The sequence below is a fragment of the Aulostomus chinensis genome, chromosome 5 (assembly GCF_037954235.1).
Source record: "Aulostomus chinensis isolate RoL2024-O1b breed Wild chromosome 5, RoL_Achi_v1.0, whole genome shotgun sequence".
NCBI lineage: Eukaryota > Metazoa > Chordata > Actinopteri > Syngnathiformes > Aulostomidae > Aulostomus > Aulostomus chinensis.
The window spans coordinates 21,239,773-21,260,201 of record NC_141324.1 but is presented as its reverse complement, the minus strand read 5'-3'; the positions used below and the strand labels follow the sequence as shown (position 1 = coordinate 21,260,201).

At 42.8% G+C, this 20,429-nt stretch overlaps 1 protein-coding gene across 1 annotated transcript; it reads left to right on the top strand.

The window, feature by feature from the left end:
• The first annotated feature begins 515 nt into the window (after window positions 1-515).
• Window positions 516-20,355, top strand: xkr4 (XK related 4). Its single transcript, XM_086203861.1, has 4 exons — window positions 516-1,772; window positions 10,162-10,361; window positions 11,032-11,386; window positions 11,938-20,355. Exons 1-4 carry the CDS (start codon window positions 1,078-1,080, stop codon window positions 12,536-12,538), a joined length of 1,851 nt encoding a protein of 616 aa, XP_086059987.1. The 5' UTR covers window positions 516-1,077; the 3' UTR covers window positions 12,539-20,355.
• Window positions 20,356-20,429: the final 74 nt, after the last annotated feature.

The window sequence follows — 20,429 nt, the reverse complement described above, 5'->3', positions numbered from 1 at the left end:
ACGCTAGGGAATAAGCTTTAATTACGATTTTGAAAATTCCTATCTATATTAAAATACTTTTAACAGCTGCAACGACAGCCCAGTATTTATTTTCCTGCGAATTCGAGAGGACCCTGGCTCGTTTATATGGCTTAAGGAGGATGTTACAGTCTGAGGAACCAGGGTGAGGGGAGGAAGGGCCCGTAGAGCCGGGTTACATGCAGGGTGCAGCTACGCCCCAGAATAGTCCACGGAAAAGAGAGGCAAAGTGGACAAACAAACATGAACCGCATTCTGATAAATAAACAGAAGAGTTCTCCACGGATTGGTCAACACACGCTTGTGAGTAACTTTGGTTTTGACCGGGGAAACCAGTATTGGGCGAGCTGCTGGTGTGGAGTCGCAGCTGGGTCTGTCCATGGTGCTGAAAACCCTCTAGCCCAGTTGAAGCTGCTTCTCCTCGGTTTATTTCTCTCAGACAGACAAGCACCGAGAGGCAGATTTGTTTTGCCACCTTGTGGCTTTAATTCGGAGTACTTTTTTTTTCTTTCTTTCTTTTTTTTGTTACTTGGTACAAACGTTGAGGAGATAGGCGGGGAGAGGGAGAGACAGAAAGAGAGGAGGGTGATGTCATAGTTTTTAGTCTGTGCCATTGATGAAGCAGATGGCTGCTGCCTTCCTCCCTCGTTCTGGTTTCTATCTCCATTCCCAGCTTTAGCAGCAGGATTCATCCAGGGCAGAGAGGGACAGCCCGCAGGACCGGGATCCGTGCAGGTAACCGGTCAGCGGGAGCAGGAAGCGGAGAAGCTCTCCTGTCGCTGCTGGCTGGATGTGAGCGGATCGACCACCGTAGAGGTCCATTAAAGACGTGAAATGAGCGAACGCACCGGAGCGGACAGGGGACTACGTTCTGTCTTCCTTTTTGTCTTTTTTCTGTATTATGACCTGGCGGCAGTGTCAAAGAGCTAGTCCTGCCCAGAAAGGAGGAGGAGTAGGACAGACGCACAGAAGGGTGTCGACTGTCAGAGACACGGGGAGAGGAGAAAGGAGGCGCCGAACAGTAGAGAAATAATAGAGTAGTATTAGAAGCTTGGAATAATGGCGGCTAAATCGGACGGGGTCCTGAAGATGAAAAAGAGCGATGTGGCCTTCACCCCCCTGCAGAACTCGGAGCACTCCGGCTCCGTGCAGGGGCTCCACCCGGGCGGCCAGCCCGACTCTGCGGGCACCGGGGACGGTGACTTCGCTAACGGGGAGTCGCGTTGCTGCGGCGGTGGAGGCTCTAACTCGGCGTGTCTCCGGCTGGGTAGGGAGCAACAGAAATACACGGTGTGGGACTGCCTGTGGATCGTAGCCGCAGTGGCCGTGTATTTAGCCGATGTGGGCACTGACGTGTGGCTGTCGGTTGACTACTACCTCCGCCGCGACTACTGGTGGTTCGGCCTGACGCTCTTCTTCGTTGTGCTGGGCTCCTTCTCTGTCCAGCTTTTTAGCTTCAGATGGTTCGTCCACGACTTCAGCACAGAAGACGGCGTGGAATCCGGTGCGGACTGCACCCACATGGACGGTAATAAACTGCTGAGTGGTTCGGCTTCGCACGCCGACGTTACCGCTCAACACCACCCGGCCACGCCGCAGAGACAGGCGTCGACCGCCAGCAAGAACACCACCACCAACAGCACCACGAGCACGGCGGCGGGCGGCAGGAGCAGGAAGCGCTCGGCCTCCTACTCCTTCTGCGTTTGGTTCGGCCAGTCCCTCATCCACATCCTCCAGCTGGGCCAAATATGGAGGTAGGACGGAGGCCTCGGGATGGGTAAAAATTACAGTGTGTGTGCATGTTTGTTTAAATGTGTGTGTGTGTGGTGTGTGTTGAATATATGGATGATAATTGAGCTGCTCTGACAGAAATTGGCAGTATGATTGCCTTTGAATGATGCTACAGCTCTGCTAGCATCTTTAGCCTCTCCCTCACTACCGGGCCAACACACATGGAGGAGCTTCTTTCCATCTGTCATGGAAGATAAAGAAAGTCAAACAGGCTGGTTGGCTAATTAACGCAGAGAACTAGCACCACCTCACGTCAAGACGGGAACAGGCCTTATCTGCCTTGACTGGTTCTGGATGGGTTATGAATTTAAATGGACCTGAATCCATGGGACATATCCAGTCCATGTGTATTTATTAAATCTAGATAGAAAGCAAATATTCTGCAGGAGACAGTAAGCTGATGGTGAGAAGTGGAAGCTTGAGACAAACCGGAGTCCTGGGGTACTTAGAGTCCCTATATTTCCTACTCTAAAACAGGAAGGAGCAAAGTACTCGTGCAGAAATTTAAGGCTGTGCAATAAAATTGATGCAGCAATATATCACAATATTTTTTTTCACGGTACTGTATTGATATGCCAGCCTCTAGTATTGATAACGCCTTAAAATACATCTTGCTATATCAATTGATTCTATAGAATCATATCATGATACATGTCTTTTCCATTACCCTCCAGGAAGCTCACCAGCTTAAGGTTTTAGCTACTATGTGTGGCACATCTATGACATTGTTGTGTATGTAGAACTTTGCTGGACCCTCAAACTTTGACTCAACACAAAATCAAACACAGTAGAGAGGAAAGAAAATGTCAATGTTTCCATGATGGAAGTAACTGGAGATCAGGAGGAAGGTGCTAACAGGTTGGTTAGCAATCAGCCAGCCAATATTAACCCTTCTGGTTTACATAATGGTAGATGAGCAGGAGCTTAATACCCCCATAGACACACCATTTCTTTTGGTTATTGCTGCTGTTGGACTTGTGGAAGTCCCATGTTGGGAAATCAAATCCTGTTTGAGGTGCACACAGCCTGTAGACTATCAGCGCCGTCTCCAGGAGCTGTCAAGGACAGCCGCCTCCAATTTTTTGCTGTGATTTAATTGCACCTAAGCATTTATAGTGAATATATCATAACACCCTTTTGTAACAAGCACAACTTCATTCCTTGCCGTTCTTTTTGCAAATTGAAAAGCCTTTCAAAGGCTTTTTTTTCCTGTTTGGAGTGCTTTATAAATCTCTTTTCTTCTCCGACAGTTTGTGTTGTCTGTTGTTGTCAGCTGTCTCCCTTCATTGCTTTGTTCTTCATCCTCTGTGTACCCTCGTAAATTCTATAGGAAAGTGTCTGTTGTCCTGGTTTCCATGCCAGTGGGCCAGCAAGCTTTACTGTTCAGCTGGCATAAACAATAGAACAGCAGAGTTGTGCAAAATCAGCCATAAATGTTATAAGTATATATTTATATGTATATATATATATATATATATATATATATATATATATATATATATATATATATATATATATATATATATATAAACTGAGTAGGAGTTTCTTAAAGTTGTGGGCTTCTGTAGATGTGACTTGGAAACGGACCCACTCCCTATATTAAATTTCCATTCTATTCCTCCATTGATGTCACAGAAAACCCTGATGTAACAAGTTTTTTTGTTTTTTTTTTAGCTTGGAACCAAGATCACCAGGGAGCAGATAAATCAAGACTATAAAATATTTGATTCAAGGCTAAAAAAATAAAAGGACTACAGAGAAAAGGACAAAGGTACAACACTGTGTACATAATTACCTAGAGAGTAAAAGAACTACTCCCCACATAAGGCATTGCAAATGGAATGTCCAACCTGGTAATGTTTAAAACGCCATTTTGTTTGCAGCTGACCATTTTGATGTTGCTAGCTAACTTGTCACTGATGTCACTGAATATATAATATTCAAATATTCCAAGTCAAAAAGGTTGGACAGTGATGGGTTCAGTAAACTCCACTACGTCTCTGATTGACTTTAGGATTGTGGGTAATGTAGATTATCTTAAAATAATGTAGATGTCCTATGAATTTGAGGCCTCTACAGGAACAGATACCATTGATTCACAATGTGCATGCTTGCTATCCAGCTGATCCCTGCTAATCATGACATGTCTGATAATTAGCTCCTCTATGGACAATATAAATGGGATTTTTTTCCCTCCAAAACTCTTTTTGGCTTATACTAAGTAAACAAATACCTAACATTTAATTTAAAAAAATATAGTTATGAATATTGCATTCACATCATGCCAAATGATCTCTCTAAATCCTACACACTGTCCCTTTAATATTCTTTCTAGTGGAAAGATTGGTGTTTTCTATGTAAGCGGTGGTCTGGTTTGAGCCCTGACTCCTCCGTAGTCAAAGTGTCCGGAGCAACTGAACCTAAATTACTCCTGATCAGAGCAGGTGGGCACCTGCCTCTTAGCGACAGTGTGTGTGAGGGTGAATGTGTGAACCAGGGTGCTGAGTGTATTTAGGGGAAGAGGAGCTGTACAGCTCAGAAATAGACCATTTGCTGTATAATTATTCATTCGTAGCAAACGTAAGAGCAGAGTTTGGAATATGAGACAGCGTTCTCTTTTTACAGTGTAATGTTTTATTTAAGAAGTCGCGTTTCATTACTGCGGTGGTGTCTTCAGTTGAAGTGTGTGTCCTGGCTATTTCAGTGTGCGCAAAACATGACAGTCGTTCGATTTGATGCTCCTGTTGTTGTCAGTGGGGACTCATTCATATTCATTTAAACTGGACAGCTGGGTGGGTTTTTTTTTATTGATGCGATGTTTCCCCTCAGATCCACCGGTTGTGCCTGTTGTCAACTCAGAATGTCCCGACTGTGGGAAGTGTTTCAGAAGCAGATTGTCTTTGCACAATTTGTTTCTCAGCAAATACATCTGCAGTCTCCGTTTTAAAAGACACTGAAAGAATATTAACAGCCTGAGTATGTATAATTAGTGCAAGCAAAACCAGTGCACATGTACATGTACATACATTAGATAATGACTGAAATCTAGGTTTCTATCAGAAATGTATGTTTTACATACTGTACTGTAGAGGTAGTTTTCAGGGTTTATGATATATTGCAGTTATAATAATGAAGATGAGTTATCTTTTGTGTTATAATTTAGAGCATGAAAGCTTCTACCGTGACCCGATCTAACTGGATTACTTACCTCCATATTTGTTTTTTGTCTTGTCTTGTCTTGTGTGAAAGGGTCACTATGATTTTTTGTGTGCTTATTTTAGCTCCTTGACTGTGTTTTTTATGTATACATCAACCAGTCCCTGGCGCTCTACAGCTCCTGTCGCGTGCCAAGATAGCAGGCAGGCAAAGATTGAGACCGGCTGAGGAACTTGGTGCATTTATTATGTATTTAAAGTGGAAAAACTCAACAAAAGACTGACAGAAAACAGGCAGACCCTGGGATTCTATCGTGGATGGGTTTTGTTCTGCTTTCTGGTTCATTCTAGAGTGACAGTGTAGCACAATCATAGAGCTTCAGCCGTCACCAATGTTCAGGTTACAACTCTCTCAGATTACTACTGATATCAGAGGGAAAAAAAAGAGTAAGACAGTGAGGGAAGTGATGAGAGCATTAATGTACTTAATGTGGCGATGTTAGATGTTAAACGCTTACCAAAATGACAAAAACCTAATGAAACAAGGAGCAGGCTGGTGTGTGTTGGTGAGGTCCGTCTCTCTCTCTCACACACACACACACACACGCGCGCGCGCGCACGTGCGCACGTTGCCATTAGGGGAGAATGGTCTTACCCCAGAATCCCTGCAGTGTTGTGACATTTCTTACAACTAACCAGTCATGAGTCAGATGGTTCATCAACCAGAGGGAGAGCGACTTATGGTGAATTTTGGAAGGAAAGATGAAGTAAACAAATTTCTTGTATGTGATTTATTCATGAGGTAATACTTTTAATGTCACGTCTGACCTGCAAGTACTGTCACTGTCAAATGGAGGTTTATGATGTAAACACATGAGAGATCATGCTTTTTTCCTGGTTAACTACTATTTCAATGATATTTTCAATTGTCTGCACATTAATGTCAATATGCAATCATTAAATTATGGACAATGTTTTGATTCATGTGCTGCAAACAGAAGTGACATCAGTGATTTCAAAATAAAACAGGAAGTAAACAGTTTTAGTCCAACCAGGATTAAGACATAAATTGGCTCAGGACAATGTGATCTGCATCTGTTTCAGACCTGTGTGAATTGATTTAACTGTTACAGAGAACTCAATGACAAGAGCCTGGGGCCAGAGTGGACCCTGCATCATCTGTTCAGACTCTGGCTGGTCTGAGAGGTGACTGACAAGCGGGTTCACAGGGATGGACAGGAGTGACACTGGGCTGAAATACTGTCAGTTCCAGTTAATTACCAGCCACAGTAGCGTGTGACTGCTGTTGTGTTCAGCTGTGTGTGTGTGTGTGTGTGTGTGTGTGTGTGTGTGTGTGTGTGTGCGTGTGTGTGTGTGTTCTTGTACTTGCTACAAATTGAGGACTAGAACACGTATTGAACCAACAGACCGAGGACATTTTTGGAAAGTGAGGACATTTTAGCCGGTCCTCAAATCTTCAAAGGGCCGTTTTAAGGTCAAGACTTGGTTTTAGGGTCGAGGTTAGAATTGGGTTCAGTTTAGGTTTAGGGTCAAGGTTAGGGTCAGGCAGTTGAGATGGTTAGATTTAGGGTGAAGGGCTAGGGAATGTATTATGTTAATGAAAGTCCTCACAAAGATATAAGTAGAAGTGTGTGTGTGTGTGTGTGTGTGTGTGTGTGTGTGTGTGTGTGTGTGTGTGTGTGTGTGTGTGTGTGTGAGAGAGACATCCTGTTAAAATTAGGTCCTACTCTGGGGGTATTCTGGTGAGTACTTTGGTGTGTGGTGTTGATTTTCTCATTGCAAAAGCATCGTAAGCATTGTAATTTAGATAAAATTAAAGGCCAAAGCGGGTGGTGGGCTGGTGGTGTTGGTGGTGGGGGGTCGATTATGTTGGTATGCGGTGCTTGTTTATGTGAATTTGATGTTGTGGCTGCCGCATTTTCAGAAAATCTTTTTTTCAGGAAAGCAATAGTTGTCATTTGGATTTTTACTGGAATATTATGGGACTCTCTTCTTCTTTCTATCAATGTTATATACTAGCTGAACAGGTGCAGGAAGCAAAGAACCATCCTTGAATGTCCTGTAACCCTTGTGATAGATTTTCAGAGACAAAGAGAGCTTTTTTGGCATATTTTTAGTTGATCCACTCTCTGATCTCCAGCTGCATCCTCAGCAGATTGACTTTGCTCAGTTGATATTATATTCTCAGAGATATTTGTGTTGCTATTCTAAGTTCATGTGGTAAAAGGTGGATAAATGCTGTTCGTGGAGAGAAAGGAAAATATAGTTGTTCTGTTGATCTTTGACCAATTCCTAGTGAGGAATATGGGTCACACATTTTCTGATTGCACATGATTTTTTTTTTGCTAGTGAGCATTGAGTTTCTTGTTCAGTGTCACTGATGTGCCCCAGCGCCGCCATCTATGATGTCATAATGATGTCATCCTCCACTCCTGTCTGTCCAGCAGGGATCATTAGATATTTACAGAGAAGAATTTAAATGTATTTGTATTAATCCAGCAAGACTTTTCTGGGTTTGTGAATAAAGAACACGACTTGAGCTTGTTTCATTTGTTCATTTACATTGTTTAGACCATGTGACCCTAAACATTTCTGACATTTTTTTTGTTTAAAATGATACTTCACCTGTAACATGTATCATTAGTTTTTCAATGACTCATCTTTTGGTGTCTTGAGCTCACAAAGGTATTTTTTCCTTGCGGCATGACTTCTTCAATCATGCTTGGATGGAACGCCTCCTTTTTTGTTACCATGACAACATGTTTCATGCGTATGTGTGTGTGTGTGTGTGTGTTTGAAGGGGAGAAAGGTCTTCGTAAAGGAGCCTATCTAACAAATGTTGCGGTTGTGTGTTGGTGAGTGGAGGGACACATAACCAAACCACAGTATATTCAGTTAAACAGCTCGTGCACTCATCGTAAAAAGTTATTTATGGTCAGATTTAGCCATAACAGATCTGTGACTGTTGGTCAGGCTGGTTGCTTTGCTGTTAAAGGCTTTGCATTTGTTGCCTCTATGAGGACTAAACACACGGAAGATGTAACCAGGGACGTGGGGATCACTGGAGCTGCAGCTAGGACGTAGCTTCAAACACAGACAACTTAAGACACAACTTAACTTAGCACACATGTCAGGGACCAGAGGGCACATTGGGAAAGCGTTCTCTGTCTTGTCCTGCAGTGGCCTGGAGGGACTTGTCACTTGCTACATCCTGATGTACTGTTGTTTATTTGACAATTTACTTGAGAGGCAGAATTTGTTTTTAGAAAATTAAGATGCATTTGTGACTTATTTTGCGACACTTTCCAACTTTATTGTGTTATTCAGTACAGAGCTGACAGGAAATGAGAGGCGCTTTTTTGTCTAGACTAGAAGTGCAATCAGCCCCCGACCCATTAGAAACCCCCTCTGACCCATTTTGAGCCCCATTTTTGAGAGCGGAGATGAGTAAAAGGATAAAAGAGAGAGAAATGGGGGTTAACATAAAAGAAAGATACCTAACTGGAGTCAAAAAGAACATGATGAGGCTCATGGTAAGAAGCTGAAGTTGTCTTCAAGGTGGGGGTGCAACAGAATCAGTTGTTCCTGGCCCTCTAACCTTTAAATACACTGGGATTCAGCTTGTCCCCAGACACGAGAGACACACATGGAGGCCCTATCAGTAGCAGCCAATGGGATTAGCACCCACTGTGAATGCTAATCAGGCCAGGGGTTTAGCAACCTGCTACCAGACCAGACCAGGTTCACAATGTTCTGGCCCAGTACCATCCACATCTTCTGATGCCTTCATCTAGAACCATGTGGGAGGAATGATAAAATAACACTATTAACATGAAAACTACCACTGGCAGGGAATGTGTACTGTACTTCAGTAGTGTTGCCATGGCAATACTGACTGTACTGATGGTGGTGGCCTTGCTATAATACTGAAAATGAGACTAAATGATGACTTTCCTTTCAGTGGATGGGAGCCAACTGCCATCAGAACTGGGACATCTTCAGTTAATGTAGCTGGAGTGGCAGGTCAACAAGTCGGATCAAAAAACCCAATGAGGGATTTGTGCGTGTGCGTGTGTGTGTGTGTGTGTGTGTGTGTGCGTGTGTGTGTGTGTGTGTGTGTGTGTGGTGGGGATGGGGGGGGGGGGGGTCACATCTCGGTGAACAGACCATAGCCTTAATGCTCTCAGCCCAGTTTTCATTTTCAAATTCTTTACTGACAATGGAACTTCATTTCACGGCCCATTATCCAGCTGCTAAATGGCCGCCATGTGCTGGTGATATAGAGGGAGAGAAAGAAGGGAAGTGTATGTAGTAGACTCTCTCTCTCTCTCTCTCTCTCTCTCTCTCTCTCTCTCTCTCTCTCTCTGAGAGAGAGAGAGCAATATAGGCCACAGATGGACTGGAAGTAAAGTGAAAAAAGAATTCACTTTATTAAAAGAGCTCTTGCCTCAGAGGTACAGGTGGACAAGTAGGTGTGTGTGTTTGTGTGTTTGTGTGTGTGTGTGTGTGTGTGTGTGTGCAAGTGTTGCATACAAGCCGTTTCTGATGAAACTACATGGTAAAATGTGATATTTTCCCTGTTGTTGAAATTCACTCTGCCCTTTTTTTTGAAGGTTTATCAAAGATGTAAACATTAACTTTGAACAGTTTAGCAATGTACAGCAACTTAAGAGCCTCTTGTATTTTACTGGTCAAGTCTTCTTTTGAGAGGGGCTCTCGTATAATGACAAGTGGATTTTTGTTTGGATGGCACGGTGGTGCAGTGGTCAGCACTGTCGCCTCACTGCAAGAAGGTTCCAGGTTCGAGCCCTGCTATAGCATGGGATCTTTCTGTGTGGAGTCTCCATGTTCTCCCTGTGCCTGCGTGGGTTCTCTCTGGTACTCCAGCTTCCTCCCACAGTCCAAAGACATCAAGAGGGGACGAGGCTGATTGATACTCTAAATTGACCGTAGGTGTGAATGGTTGTCTGTCTCTATGTGTTGGCCCTGTGATGGACTGGTGACCTGTCCAGGGTGAACCCCGCCTCTCACCTGAAGGCTGCTGGGATAGGCTCAGCCCCCCTGCAACCCTTAACAGGATAAGCAGTAGAAAATGGATGGATGGATGGATTTGTGTGTCAGCTACTCATGCTCGATAAAGGACACATCAGTGATACTGATGGTCATTTTCCTTCAGGTACCTCCACACCATCTACCTGGGAATTCGTAGTCGTCAGAGCTCTGAAACCGACCGCTGGCGTTACTACTGGAGGATGGTCTACGAGTTTGCAGATGTGAGCATGTTGCATCTACTGGCCACCTTCCTGGAGAGCGCTCCACAACTGGTGCTGCAGCTGTGCATCATTATACAAACACACAAACTACAGGCTGTGCAAGGTAACCTTCATTCACTCACACACATGCACGCACCCTTAGCCTTACTAACATGAAACCCACTCTCTTTTATAAATTTGAATAGTAACACCTGTGTTTAAAACTGTGGTGTTTGAACAAGTGCTGCACATTAATTAAAATTAAATAAAAATACCAATATTGCAGTTTTCAAATTGCAGGAAGGCACGCTATATGATATTCTATATATAAAAGTACCAGTTTAAATTAAATATGGAGTTGACGCAGCATGAGAATAAGGGTTTTAAAATGAACATTCTATCTGATATCACAAATGATATTGTCCAGGTTGTGGAGCCCTAGTTTGAAGTGTGGAAGTTTAGCTTCATAAATGCACCTTTGATTACCACCGAACAGACTCACACAAAAACAAAAATGAGCTGAATAAATAATGTTGTATTGCTAAGTTCTGTCTTTCACCTCATTTCCCACCTCCAGTTAAATATAGCGTTCTCTGCTCTCTCCCGACATCCATGCCATAATCATTTATAGAGGCTCATTAACACATATCCCACATCCCGTGCTAAGAGCTTCCTCCAGTGTTTGTCCAAAGCTAGGCTAATCTGTTTCTGGACTGAATCTGATCTGCTGTTTCTGCAAAGTTCTCACCGTGTGTGTGTGTGTGTGTGTGTGTGTGTGTGTGTGTGTGTGTCAGGTATGACAGCAGCAGCCTCTCTAGTCTCTCTGGCCTGGGCCCTGGCCTCCTACCAGAAAGCCCTACGAGAGTCTCGAGATGACAAGAAGCCAATCAGCTACCTAGCTGTCATTATCCAGTTCTGCTGGCACTTCTTCACTATCGCAGCAAGGGTCATCACCTTCGCCCTTTTTGCCTCTGTGTTTCAACTCTACTTCGGCATCTTCATCGTCCTGCACTGGTGCATCATGACCTTCTGGATCGTCCACTGTGAGACTGACTTCTGCATCAGCAAGTGGGAGGAGATTGTGTTTGACATGGTGGTGGGCATCATCTACATCTTCTCCTGGTTCAATGTCAAAGAGGGACGGACAAGGTGAGGAGGATACTTGATTCCATTTAGTGTGGTGTAGACCTGAAGGAAGACATTTTCAGTGGTTTGACCAACTGTTAAAACTCAGAACCAAGTTCAGTTTTGCAGTGACGTGTAGTTAATTTCTTCTTTTTTTTACACAATGTTTTGATTGTGAAAGCATTCATTCTTAAAATTTAGCAGAGTTCTGTAATGTTTGTTGTTCCATTGAGATCAATTGATCAGGATTTTACCAAAGCATGAGGAGCCGTGACCCAAAGGGTTGGATGGATGGAATATCCATTTTCTTGACCAGTTATCCGTTAAGGGTCACAGGGGTGGGGGCTGGAGCCTCTCCCAGCTGACATTGGGGGAGAGACGGGGTTCACCCTCGATGGGTCACCAGTCTGTGCCATGCCTCCGCTAGGGACGGAATAAAGGACTAGTATAACTGTTCTTACCGCCCACGACCAGGATATGTAAATATGATATGGGAGCCTCCAAACATACTGCTAATGTAGGAGATCTGGGTCTGTCTGATATTTTCTTTTGTCCTGTCTAACATTGCTGTGCAGGTGTCGGCTGTTCATCTATTACCTGGTGATCCTGGTGGAAAACGCAGCCCTCAGCGCATTGTGGTACCTCTACCGCTCGCCTCACACCACTGACGCCTTCGCAGTGCCAGCACTCTGTGTCATCTTCAGTAGTTTCCTTACTGGTGTGGTTTTCTTGCTCATGTACTACGCTTTTTTCCATCCCAATGGGCCACGTTTTGGACACTCACCCAGTGGCCAGGGCCTCGACCTGGATGCCACTGCTCAGTTCTCCACACTACCCTCTGAAGGTGCCACCAACTCGTTGCGCTCCAATAGGGGAGCCACCACAACACTTGAGCGTGACATGGCCAAGTACTCTGAGAGGGACGGCTGCATGCCAGTGTTTCAGGTCCGACCTACGGTGCCATCAACACCGTCATCGCGTGCTCCACGCCTTGAAGAGACCGTCATCAAGATCGACCTTTGTAGAAACCGTTACCCTGCGTGGGAGCGACACGTTCTAGACCGCAGTATACGCAAGGCAATTCTGGCCATAGACTGCTCCCTGACTCCTCCACGGTTGCAGTATAAAGATGATGCCCTGGTGCAGGAGAGACTGGAATATGAAACCACATTATAGTAGGTTCCCTCTCAGAACAGGAGGGTGCAGCAGTCATCGGGCTATCCTGCTTCTGCACAAACAGCAACATGGACTGTGGCAATAAGAATATGTTCCTACCAACAATCTCACTTTTCATCTCTCATTCCCTTCTTTTCTTTTTCAAATCGGTACCCACCGAGGAGCCTACTGCCCCGTTGGTAGTGATCGGAGGAGAGATTTTGAAGTTCGGTTGTGTTTGTAAGGTTTGTTGCTGTTATTTTTACTTCGGCTCGTCAGGGAAATCCTGTGTGATACAAACTAAATGCATATCAACAGAGTGCTTCAACACTCCGCTCAAAGCCTAAGAGGCTTATGCACTGTTTTGTTTAAGGTCAGAAGAGTTGTAGGATAAGACGTCCAGTCATCAGATTCTCCACTTTTCCTAAATGACACTTGAATTACACGCTCATTCCTCTAATGTGACGAGGAAAGGAAATGATCCCTCACTCAGCATTATTAGAAACTTGAAATGGTCATATTTGTCTCATTGTTTGGAAATCCACAACAGGCCGGTTACTTCCATCAGTATATGATATCGCACTCATTGCTCCTGTTCTTAGTGCCAAAAAAAGGTCCATTGGAAATGTCCTCTTGCTTCTGAGGATGTGGAGCACCTTAGAGATGGCTGGGTAGTCAAAAAAAACAAACAAAAAACCCTCTTTTCGGGCTTAGACGTTTCATCAGTCTTGGGATAATTCTGATCCAGATCGGAAGAACGGAAAGTGAACTACATGAAGATCATGGTCAAAGTAGCATCTGTGCTCAGTCATTGTGTTTTGTTTGGAGAGAAACCTGCCTGAAAAGAAAAATGGGGGGAGGAGGGGGTGAGAAAGAAGAGATGGAAGTTGGACACACACAAGTTCACAGTCTTTCTTTCATAAGGAAATAAGACAAACTCACCAAATGCCAAGAAAAAATATCTTCCTGGCAGCTCAACAATTAGCAGCTCCAGCGCCATAAACCTGGCTGGGCTATAACACTGATCTTTACTTCTCAGTGGAGAGGAGGGGAGAGCGGGAGAAATGGGCAAAGTACCAGACAAGATTGGAAAGGAGATGAAGGGAGAGGATGATGCAGAAATGGAAAGGATGGAAGAGAAGAGAGAACACAGACAAGCAGCCATCTCAGCCAAATCGAACCAACCACCAGGATGTACAGTACTCTGATACAACATGCAGCATTTTTTTACTTTAGAGATCATGTAGAGGGTACTCAAGTCATTGTGATTCTGTGTTTTTGTGGCTGAGAGTGTATGTGCCTCCATAAGTGGTGTATGTATGCGTGTGTGTGTGTGTGTGTGTGTGCGCGCGTTCATGAGCGAGTGTGGTGTTTAAATGAGAAGCAGCTCAGGAGGACACATGGTTGCATGCCAGAATCAGCTCTGTGCATCAGTTTGACATTTTTGCCTTTAACATGACCATCTGGTGGTTAATGTTTATGATCTTGTGCTAATCAAGAAACACTTGTTTGTTTGTTTTTTGTTTACTCAAACTATTTGTTGGCATTCAACACACGTTAGCATGCGATGGGACAAGCTAAACATGTTAGCAAAGAGGTGTCAGCTGAAGGGCCACAGTGAAAGGGTCACCACCCTGGATCCAGGACAGTCATACCACCTTCCCCAGCTGTCAGCGTGAACAGGTTTATCTTTTTGAATTGTTCTGGAACAACACTACTGGCAGTGAGCTCTTAGCTGTTGTAAAAATGAATCCTTCGTGTGTCTGGTTTGAAAAACTACAAATCTATGCATTTGTGTAGTTTCTGTGCAAAGTACATTTTCTGCAAGTAGAAAATAAATGAATCTGGATCCAGAAGCCTCATCTTAAAAAAGGGCTTCGTTTGGACGCCTTTCACAAGCCTTGAAACACAAGATGAAGTGGAGATCCTAAAAAAAAAAAAAAAAAAAAAAAGAAATTTCAAATAATTATATGTCTTAATTTTTTTCGAACTGGTAAGTCTTTAGTCCGGACAAAAATTAACGGGAAACGAGGAACAAACAAAGTATCAGAAAAAAAGACTTAACAAAATTGTATATCCTAATCAGTGATGCTGAATCAGGTTTTCCTGTGTTTCATGTGCCTGTGAAAGAATCCTTCCATAATCATTTAATCCAAAGTGAAATGAAACTACTCGTCATTTTGTTGAGTCCTCTCTGGAAGACCCTCGAGGGTCCCTGGAGGATCCCGGACCCCAGTTTGAGAATCCTAAAAACAAGTCCCTATATCTCACTGAAATGCAGATGATTGTTTCTTATGTTACTGTTCATGCATCCTGTGGAGACAACTGCAAACGTGCATAGTGAGGGTTTTTTGTTTTGGTTTTGGTTTTTGCAGTGTGAACAGTTGTGATGTTTGACACGCTTGAGTAGCCTGCCTGAATTAAATGTGCTGCTGCAGGATCGTGGCATGACTGCACTGGATCCTTTGTTTTTAAAGGTTTGTGATGATGTGGTGGGTTGAACGATCAGAGCTCCACCATCAGCATTCATCCCGTAAACACAGCGAATTTGCTTATAATCCTCACATAATGTTGAGAGATCGGGGGAAGTGGGGGGGGGGGGGCAAGGGCCTCCTTGAGGACAATGAATACCACAAAGACACCAAAGTGTTGGACAAATAGATGAAGAAAATGACCATCAGTGCCCCGCTGACTCATCATCATCATCATCACCACCATCAATGATCTGAATCAGTGCACAGGGACGGAATGGAGAGTTGTACCATCAACACTCCACCACAGCCTGCACCCTCCCGCACCCTCCTAACCCAAACCGCTTGACTTCAGGGAATGCTGGGAAGCCAGAGGCGATCACATCATCACGTAGAGGAGCTGTCAGTCAAATTTAGCTCTGTCTCACCTACCATGATAGAGTTAAGGCAGTGCCATCCAGATGTGGACAGCGTGTCCTCAAATTTGGAAATACCTGCACGAAAGAGGGTTTTAGGTTGGTTTCTATGTTTTGGTGTGTCACAAGTGCAATCGATTATTTTATTCTTCTAAGGATGGTGAGAGGAGAGAAAAGCACAAGTCAGTGGGATAATCATAGAATGAGACTTTAACCCTTTTCATCCTGCGAAATCAAACCAGCCCCAGAAGAAACTCAGCTGCTCTGTGCACCAAGTCCGATGGAAGGTTGATATCCAAAACATTCACGAATGGAGTGTCTTTTTATTTTCATATTAAAGACGCACAAACTACGTCTATACAATCCCAAACACATCATGTACAGCAAATCTTTTGCAGACCACAGGCAAGAGTCACTATCCGGGCTAATATTGGATTAATCCAGCTGTTTGGTTGTTTTTTTTCTCATAAAATTTAAATGACTCAGATAATAAAATACTTGTGTTTTGTTGATGAATACTGATAGACCTCAATTGAAAGGAGCAACCCAGCGTCGTTTAGACAATAGAACATTGAGTTCATCACAGCTGAGCTTTTTGCTGCTTTGTTAGATTCTTGAATGTACTTTTACTACCATTTCAAAAAGCCACTGGTTCCCTTCAATTTCCGTATGGTGTGAAAATCAGACAACCCACACTTTCAAAAGTGTTTGAAAGATGGTCATTGAATATAAATCATCTGTCTAGCTGCATTAGAAAGCTTGACATTGGTGCTAAATGATCAGAGGAAAGGGGCTGATGCACCTCAATTCTTGATAATAGAACACATTCAGGGATTTCTTGTGTATACACAAGTCACATACTCTGCAGATAGAACACACAACAACTTGATGACGTAATCAGTAGGAATAATACGGTAGGAGTGGATCCTCAACGCCGCAAGAAACAAGTCCGGAACAACAGCCACGCTGATTTGTCTGTTTGAATGTCATTGTGGTGTCAGAGTGTTTGGAAGATACGTGAAAATTGGTCCAACGAGCCTCCGTGAAATCTCTCTCGAAAGTCACGAGGGAATGCGCTGCAGACTTTCTGCAATATTTACCATATCAACCCACACAGAAATCAATGGAAGACAGTGGATGCCTGAAGCCGTTAGTAAAATACATTCAAAAATCTAAAAACGGTCTGCAGAAGTACACAGTATGCATCATATGTAGATAGAAAATTAGCATACTTGAAGTTTGTCAAGGGTTTTCTATTACTTTGAAATCTGCTGCTCGTCTTTTAAGTGTCTCGGTTTTTCAGTTTAGAATGTGGCTGAGGCAGTTTGAACACTGACGCTTGCGTCGCGTGACTTCAAGCATCACTTCTAAGCTGCTTTTTTTTTTCTAACCTGTTGCCACTACATTCCTGTGTGTTGTGCTGTTTTAATGTCATGAGTATTTGGTTTGATTACTTTTTTAAAGAATATTTAATTTGCCTTTTCACTAAATCCTGAGTTTTTGGTTTAGTTGAACAATAAAACTCCCAGTGTCATTTATTTATTTTGTGATAGAAAGAGATAAGAAACTGGCAAAAAAAAAAAAAGTAAAATGTTGAAATAGCACAGAATTCAGGATGGCACAATACTGTTAGACTTTGAGCACACACTGTATAAGGCTGCATTTACACTGAGTGCTGCTATGCAGTTTTTTTTGCCCTTTTTGTTTTTTCATTTGCACTAATGAGGACGGGCTTATGCATTGTGTTTTTGTGGGGATTGCTGGGATTGTTAAAACTTTAAGAGGAATTTCATGTTCGAGTCACTGTTGCTCTTTTTCAAGTAGCCGATCATATTTAAAATTGGAGCACTATTAATAGTAAAAGTAACAAGTTGATAACGAGGAGTAAATTGGCTGAGCTGATCCATCTTATGATGCGAGATTTTGTCGTGACACTCATGCGTAGCGTCTTTTCCAAGAGTACCTATCTGCAGAGGGTAGACATTATAACCTCTGCCTCCAATACTGACAAGAAGTCACGTGACCTCCGTAGCTGGGAGTTAGGGTTAGGGTTAGGGTACACCCCCCCCCCCCCACACACACACACACACACTTTATTTACACAATAACAAAATACAAACTCTGTTCACAGAAATAACAAGAAAAAGATGATGAACTTCCTCTACAGAGGTCACTTTACCTCTGGTCAAAAGCGGAGGTGGAGTTAGGAAGTACTTCATTCTGCCACTTTTATACTTTCACACGATTTTATAAGCCTCAGAGTACTTTGCTACACTTGGTCGTGATTGCAGGACTTACTTACTTACTGCGTAAGTTGTGTAGTGTTTTGACATGAAAGGCTGATTGACCATGAAGAGCAGATGCCGCCTCTGTGGCCTACTTGGTGTAAACGCAGCCTTCGACAGCATTGTTTGAAAGGGGACGTTGATGTCGCATTTTATTTGCTCTGTCTCTATATTTCAGTGTAGTCTTAACTTTTTTTTGGTATCATCCCCATCTCATGAACCAACACTGAACATAAAGCTACCTCAGTTCATCCTGTAGACAGAATAGGCTCCACCCTCTAATCAGCAATAGACCCTCCTCTCTGTAACACAGCACTTTAGACCCCTCCTCCTGCTTCTGGGAGGAACTCATTCATAATTGATACTCAGTGCGCTCCAAAGCCACGCACGCACATGATGATGATTCAAGTCCTTGGATAAAATGAATTTGCAACGTGCCAAACTAAATCTGCAAAGTTTCTTTTTTTATATCATTAATGTGCCCTTTTTTTAACCAAGGACCATGAAAAAGGTCAGTTCATTTTCTCTACAAATTGCCTACAACATTCATGCATTTTTGAAAACACATTTTGAAAACTGCTATTTTGTTTTGATGTTATTTGTATCCTGCAATGGAAAGATTTGTCAGCAAACTAAAGATGATGGTAAAGGTTAGTTGCAGTAGGAAGGGTTTGTTCTGCCTTCAGTTGCCGCAATACATACAAGTTGATACAAACGGATCTTTCGCCAGTGTTCCACAGGTGCTCGACGTCTGATTGGTGGTGGGTATTCGGACTCATTAACAAGGTGTGACACCCCCCCCACCACCACCACCACCCACGTCATAACTTTACAAGCTGCTTTTGATGTTTTGTTTGCCTTAAGAAAAATATATTTCTACATCTTTCTTTATTTCAAACTCATCTCCCAGAGACTGAAAGCACAGCATGGTTTTCTGGTAAGCCCCAGTGTGTGTGTGTGTGTGTGTGTGTGTGTGTGTGTGTGTGTGTGTGTGTGTTACTATTTGATAGCATTGTGTGTGTCAACAGCAGTTACTGTGCTTCTACTAGGACTGAGTCATTGCCCAGTAAGGAGGCTGTACGGATCCTCCCGGCCTCAACTGTCTCTCAGGCGTGTCCAGCCTCCAGCTCTCACCCCATGTTGCTAAATAGCACTCTTGGCTTGTCAAATAGCGACACTTTATCACTCTTCCTGTGTCTATGGTGACACGTTACACCCTCTGGCATCTGGGCAAAACTCTGCAGACTTTAAACCAAATCCAATATAAATCAATTTACCATTTACTGGCAACACTGGAGAGAAATAGAGCAAAAAAGTCAACATACGAGGAAGGTGTGGGTGATAGATGGGTCAAACAAATACCAGACTTTGGTTCATTGCGTTATCTAAAAACAATTTATGATTTATAAACACTATGATAATAATTATACTTATAAACTTTATTTGTATACCAGCTTTCGTACAAAAATTGCAGCTCTATGTGCTTCATGACAAAAGAAAAACAGTAAAATCCTGTTAAAAGGCTAAGTTTTAAGCTTATTCGTAGCGAGCTGGCTTCCCTCATATCTGCTCTTCAACAATTACGAGGCGTAACTGACAAAAGCCGAATCCCAGATTTTCTCTAAAGTTCTGGTTAGGCATGAAAAAACAAAGTTAGCAGTTGGAGATGATGATTTTGGTTCCTACACAGACACATGCCAGGGTTTAACACTTGTGTATCAGATGCAGAGGGCCGTGATAAAGTCTTACTATCTGATGCCAACGGGCAAATTCAGCTCATGGCAGGTGGATGATTCTCATTGGTTGCATTATTTCACACCTCCACAGCTTCCCACCAACACAGCCATTACCATCTGTGTCGGGGTGCGTGTGTGTGTGTTCATAGCCATACTGTCTTTATGCGTGGCCGTGTTTGTTGTTTCTGATGTAAGGGATCGACAAACCAGCCCAACAAAACCCAGTCGTCTACGCTTCTGCTGATGGGGTTTTTTTTTGTTTTTTGTTTTTCCTTTTTAATGGAAGAAAATTCCGGACGGTCAGGATGAATTCAGCATTCGTTTCAGATGAGAAATTAGCCTTAGTACAAGCACAGTAAGCAGCAGGTGAATAATGACGGGATTCTGATCCTGTCACACTTGTATAATCATTCTGTACAGATGTCTGTTTAGAGAGTTGGTTGAACAAGAAAAACCACGGATAGTGAATTGATCAACTTAAAGCTTATCTGTAAATAAATGTATGCAAAGTGTACATGTTAAAAAAAAAAAAGAAAAAAGAAAAGAACATTCCTCTCTTCTTGAGTTCTGACTGTGAAGGGTGTCCTAGGTTCGATTGCCAACACAATGGCTGTAAACTGACAATATACTACAGAGAATAAAACAATAAATGTGGTGTATGTGGTGTATTTAAAAAAAAAAAAGATACAAAGGTTTAAGAAAAAAATGGTCTTTTCAGTAAGTTGCATTGTGTGATGAAAGTCTGAAGTGCTAAAAATGCATTCATTTGGAGGAAAAGTACATTTCATTGTAAAAAAACAAATCAAGAGTGATAAACAGGATTAAAAAAAAACCTTTTTGTATATATTGGATTTTTGTAAAATTTTTATTTGAATCTAATGCAACGCAAACTACCAAAATTCATTTAATAAAGTACACTGTGGTCATTTTTCTGGGCTCAAGTTTCTTCATTTGTTTGTTTGTCTGAGTTTAACTTTAGGACAGATTTTTTTTATCATCTATTG